The 6,184-nt window shown below is 29.8% G+C and overlaps 1 protein-coding gene across 2 annotated transcripts; it reads right to left on the bottom strand.

Annotated features, from left to right (window-relative positions):
- Positions 1-542: 542 nt before the first annotated feature.
- LOC111716177 (glutarate-semialdehyde dehydrogenase DavD) lies at positions 543-6,178 on the bottom strand. Of its 2 annotated transcripts, none has more exons than XM_023491606.1 (6): positions 5,719-6,178; positions 4,636-4,685; positions 4,143-4,210; positions 1,401-1,475; positions 932-975; positions 543-644 (listed from the first exon to the last, which is right to left on the bottom strand). In XM_023491606.1, the coding sequence occupies exons 1-6, from the start codon at positions 5,751-5,753 to the stop codon at positions 572-574; spliced, it is 345 nt and encodes a 114-aa protein (XP_023347374.1). In that variant the 5' UTR covers positions 5,754-6,178; the 3' UTR covers positions 543-571. The 2 variants fall into 2 exon arrangements, with proteins under 2 accessions (XP_023347374.1, XP_023347375.1); XM_023491607.1 differs by having other exon boundaries at positions 579-644; positions 932-999.
- Positions 6,179-6,184: the final 6 nt, after the last annotated feature.

Consider the following 6,184-nt stretch of genomic DNA (forward strand, 5'->3'; position numbering starts at 1 on the left):
GAAACAGGCGGGAACCAGAATTTACAGAATTTGTGAAACAGACGGGGACCAGAGTTTACAGAATTTTTGAAACAGACGGATATTTTTAAAAAATTCCTTTTTAAAATTTTGTAGCGTCGAAATCAACGCATTCGACGGGGTATGCGCAAAATCAACGATATTCGGTCTTGTCGGGGAAGTTCATATTTTACTTAGAGCGTTGGATCAGTTTCTGTTGAAAGGGCTTCATTCAGAATTTCTCAGAATTTCAATTAACTTAACTTTAATTTTTTGAATCATTGATTCTTGTGATTCTTGTAGATTAATTTTGTGTGTTAAATTTAGGTGAAGATTTGTTCTAAAATTTAAAACTTTAAATTAAATACAAATAAGTAATCTTCAATAGAATTGCACTTAAGAAAGTATTTAATAAATGTATTAAAGGTGAACTTAAGATAGAAATTTCATCTTTATCTTTATATTTGAAACATATTTATTATTACAAAATAAACAATATTGTGTATCTGATAATAAAAAATAATATTTTGGTGTATTTAAGAAATCTCATATTTGTATTAATAAAAAAAATATTTTATCTACCTTGTTCAGCAGTTAACAGCTTGGATAGTTCCTCCATGTTTTCTACGCACAAATTGAACCATTTTCTTAAAAAAATTGAACAAATTGTTGTGTACTACTTTTATGAATTCATCTCAATCTTATTAAGAAAAATTAATTCAACTCTGTTAANACCAAAATGAGACTTAATACATAAATAAATTTGAACTTTTTTCCAAGAGTAAATATTAAGCAAATTAGCAAACAATGCTGAAACTTTTCTAATTTTTTTTAGTGTAACGATTTGCAAATGCAATATCAGATCAGAGTTTCACGGACGACCTATTTTCACACTTAACTCGAAATGAAATAGATGGATAGAAAGATGCCTTACCTCAGTAAATCAGATCTATGTTTAGCTGTAGTTTCCCGAAAGCTCTAAAAGTTCAATGAGCATAAATGCTGAAAAAGATGAAAACTACTTAAGTTATGATATTAATCAAAATAAAATGAACAAAAATAAAAACATTGTTATCTTTTAGATTTTTATTGTGCAAACCGCAGCAATAGTTTTGAAGTATTGGTAAAATATTTAAATTGTTAGATAACAATTAAAATAAAATGTTGTTGTTAAAAGATTCGAGTCATATAAATTTAAAATGTAGTTGACATCAGAAGTTGTAACATTTAAAGGTTCAGTTTTTAATGTAATTGAATTATTTACGGTTTGAGTGAAATAATGCAACTAAGTGAAGTTATATGAGCTCTAACGCTCTTAAGTATAACGCGTGTTCTCTTTAATAAAAGTTTTTTTGAAAGGGGGTAAAAAAAAAACTTTTTAATAAATAGCACTGAAATATTACCTGGAAGGCATGATGCGCTGCATCAACAGCTGCTTGTACATCAGCTGTATCCATATCCGGTACTGTACATAACACCTGAAGGATTTATGGTGTAAGAAACCTGCTCTCCTGTCTATACCAGAGCTGAAAACTTTAGAATGGTGGATATTGAGATTAATGCTTGACCCTCTCTTTTTCTTAATATCGAGACTAACCTAATCTTGTACTTGTATCCTGAAAAGTGTGTTTAATTCCACCAATCAGAGTCGCGTATCAGAAGCCGGGAAATTCTAAATTTTGCGCGCCATTTTAGATTAATATACAAAAACGGGAGGGACTCTATAATTTCAGGGGACATTATTTCCAAAACTAACACTTAGCAAGTTAGCCCATTTCTATGAAGATCAACTAATAAATTCTCTAAAATTCTGAAGTCTACAGGGTAAAATGCGGATGAAAAAGTGTGCATAAAAACCATAGAGAATAGAATATATAGAGAGGAATTTACTAAAAAAAAGTGTAAAACGGCCATTTTGTTGTACTGTTTCCATACTGCAGGTGTACTTCACATATTTATGCTATATAACCTGTTGGGCCCTGGAATATCATTTTATAGAAAATCTAAAAATATTGTTAAAAGAAAACCAAATTATGAAATAGGCTGGTTTCATAACTGACCAATGATCATTTCACATAGACTCAATGCCTTCCACTTTACAAACGATGATTTTCCGTTATAACTATAAATCAAATGATGTTTTTATTCACCTAATTCATTATATAGTTTATTTAACAGCTTTAAAAATTTCGAAATTGAAATGAATAGTCTAGGGAACATACTGTATTAATGTACTCTAATGCATATAATTTGTGAACATTTACAAGATTTGTACACTTTGAACTCCCTTTCAGGCTGAAAGGGGCTGAAAAAATTCATACCGAGAGATTCTTTTAATTCCTCTCTATATATTCTATTCTCTATGATAAAAACTCAGGAAAATCTAAAAAAAGTGGTTTTAAGAAAAGCGGTTAAATTTAATCTATGTAAATCAACTACAAAATTCTTGCTATTTCTTAAATCTAAAAAAGGAAATAAGTAAAGTTGAAATTACATGTAAATTATACCGATTATTGCAATTTACATTATAGATTCAATTATCCTTTAAAAAGCCTCATCAAATAATTTGATTTCTTATGAATTTTCCTTCTTTATTTTTTTTCATAGCCTTATTAGAAAAAGGCTGGATCTGAAAAAAACGCAAAATCAAAATCTAAATTGTATTTACATTGTCGTGGTCAGCGCTAGATGCGTACAGATTTTTTCTTGTACAGTCTAGACACAATTGTAGTATTGAACAGTTTAATATTTGTTGGATATAGCAGTGCAAACTAAATGTGTTGATTTTACGTAATATTCATTCATATTTTTATTCAACTACAAAGCACAAAATAATACAAAAAAAATCACAATTTACTATGTAGTTTGGACCCGCCTAGCCAGAGTAGGTTGTCTTAATTGGTTGGCCCACAATAAATGAATGAGAATTGTAAATAGATAAATACATGGGTGTAGTACACTGTACAGTGTACATTATAAACATAATAATGATGATAAATCAGGAAAAGGGTAAGGGGGAGGTGAGGGAGAATAAGGAAAAAGGAGGGTAAGGGGGAGGTGAGGGAGTATAAGGAAAAGGGAGGGTAAGGGGGAGGTGAGGGAGTATAAGGAAAAGGAAGGGTGCTCAGCGGAGTTCTGATTGAAAATATTTCAGATTTTACGTGAAACTTTATCCAAGAAAGAACGGTTTAAGAAGAAAATCAAAAGTTTGTTCATTAGCTACTCAGATTAAGTAATCGGGATTAAGGATATCTTATTCTAAAGTTTTCAACTCCAAGTATTTTATATGAGCTTCTTCACCTTGGAACAAATAGATAAAAAATCCATCGTTTAAAAGCTTTTCCAATTAGAATCATGTTCCATGCTGGTAAATCTTTATGGGTGAATTTAATAATTCTAAAAATATTCAAATCTTGATCACTTGAGAAAAGTCCTTGCATTAATGTATATGAAAATAAAGAACTGTATTTCCGCTTTTATCGCATGAATATATGCATTTTTTGCATTACAGTGGGACCCATATAACTGTGGAATAAAAAGACAACTGTTGGACACGAGATATGATTTTAAATGGTCCAATGAAAATAGAACACAACAATTTTGCACTGTAATGAATTACAAAACACATTAAATTGCTTAAATGTTGTTTCAAAGGGCTCAATGTATTAAAATAAAGAACATATTTTAGTTACAAAAATATTTTAAAAATCCAAAAATACAGCCCTTTAAAAATTATAAAGAACAGTACAGTGAATCCCAGATATATGAATTTGAATACAAAGCAAGAGTTTTTTATAATGTTGTATGTTATATATTTAAGATCAAATGCCGCGGAAAAATGAGTTTAATATTAACAGTTCAATTGCATTCATATTTCAGGGCTATTAATTTACCTTGAATTAAAAATGAAAAGAAGTTTCTTTAGAATTATCAAAAAACTTATGACGGTCTATGTATTCATATATCTGGAATTCACTGTAGGACATTCTGTACTAATGAATTAAATATTTTTTTTTAAAACCTTTTTACAAAGAGACCTGAATACTGACTACTGAGTACTGAGTACGACAAAGAAAATAATCTCAATAAAATCCCCCGGGGACAAAAATAAGGTTTAAATTTAATAACGTCAAAAACTTTGTTACCTTAGAATTTAGAGGATTTGTGACTTCAAAATTTTTCCCGGATATAGCCTCCACCCAACCTCCATTTACTGTTAAGACATATTAAAATTAAAAATGTTTTTTTTTTCTTGTGTATTTTTTAGTTTCTACAAAAAAACATTATGATGTAAAGAAAACAAATAATTTAAGTTCTTGTCTCTGACCAAAAACGTTATAAAAAAAATCTCTAAAGAAAGAAAGAACCACAGAAGCCATAAATAAATAATCAAAATTGATATTTACATTTACTATTTCCCATGGAAGTAAAGTTTTGTTTTATTTTTCGTAAAATAAGAAAAATAATAAAAATTTTCCCCAAGCTGTCCTAGTTCTCCTTCCCCCCCCCCCCCTGGTCCTCCTTCTAAAAAGTGGCAACCTCCAGTGATAAGATAATACTAATCCAGGCGAGATTAGGTAAAAAAAGATAGATTGTCACAGGAGGTTGCGCTTTACAAAACAAAACTAAATATCTCACCGTACGCTTTATCTCGGATTAAAGACGACATTTGTCGAACAATTCCTGACCTAAAATAGGATTATCAATTAGAAGTGCCATCAACGATTCACATCGGTACTTATAAAGAAGCTGTTAGCGTATAATTCAAGTTATATCAGCAACTAAATAATGAGGAATATATCGTCGTTATTTTATCTAAAAACGTTTCTTATTCTGAAAATGTTCCCTGTGTTTGTAAATGACACCCTTAAAATGAAAGATCATACAATTATGAGAGCTGGAAACTCTTGTATTGTGGATTTTGAGATCAATATTTGATCTCGATCTTCAGTTAATCTGCAGATTAATTGAATCTTTATTCGATATCCTGCATGGTAATCGAACCCTGAATAACTGAAATGAAGAGTGCCCACAGTGGATGCTGAGATCAAGAGGTCAGGATTATGATTATCCAACACAGGAGATTTAACTTAAAATACTCTAGATTTGACCATATCTATTTCGGACTCCAGCGTAGGTTAACAAATGCGCAGTCATGTATTTACTGAGTGAACACATAATGCGTAGAATATGAGATATGCGAGGGGGGGGGGCAGAAGTCCTCAATTAATAATCACCGCCACGCAAAAACGTGTTTTAGGGCATGCGCGCTCCTCAATTGGTAATTTCCACCACCTCAATTTGTAATCAGAAATAAAAATGTTCACATTAAATCGTTTATTTCTTAGAAACAAGACCATATTGACCTCTGTCAATGGCAAGAACAAAAACAATAATAACAATAACAATAACAATAACAATAACAATAACAATAACAATAACAATAACAATAACAATAACAATAACAATAACAATGAAATTAAAATAATAATTACAATAACAATAACATTGATGATTTTGAGACTTATTTTGAAGTTAAAACAAAACAAAAAACGAAAACAAAAACTAAAACAAAAAAAATAACAAAAGCAATAACAATAACAATAACTATAATAATGGCAAAAACAATAATAATACCAATAACAATAACAATAAAAATAACAAAAAAAAATAACAATGAAAATAACATTAACAATAAAAATGATGATTTAGACAACTTACTTTGAACTGATAACTGTGAGAACCTTTCTTTCCATTTCAATATATTAAATTTATCTGAAATTTAAAAAGTCACAAGATTACACTGAATATAAAATATTTCCCAAACTTGAATTCTTCACTCTACACTCTACAGTGCACAGTGGGTAAAAACAGAAACTATGTAGGATAAATCTAGGTGGAAAATTGTACACCCATCACACCAAAAAGTACAAAAAAAAACATTTGAAAGCATGAATAATTCAGTATCTCAGACAACAAGTATATCTTACTTTAAAAACATGCCACAAATAGCACATTTTCCATAAAATCTGCCATAAAATGAAGTCTTAAACCCGCCCCAAAATCTTTATATAAACCCTTGACCTAGGCGACAAATTTATAAACTGGCTCTCTCAGTCAATAAAACTTATTTGATTTTAATGTCAGATGTGTGAATGATATTAAATTTCATATGAAACAAGTTCAG

The sequence above is a fragment of the Eurytemora carolleeae genome, unplaced genomic scaffold, assembly GCF_000591075.1.
Source record: "Eurytemora carolleeae unplaced genomic scaffold, Eaff_2.0 scaffold1989, whole genome shotgun sequence".
NCBI lineage: Eukaryota > Metazoa > Arthropoda > Copepoda > Calanoida > Temoridae > Eurytemora > Eurytemora carolleeae.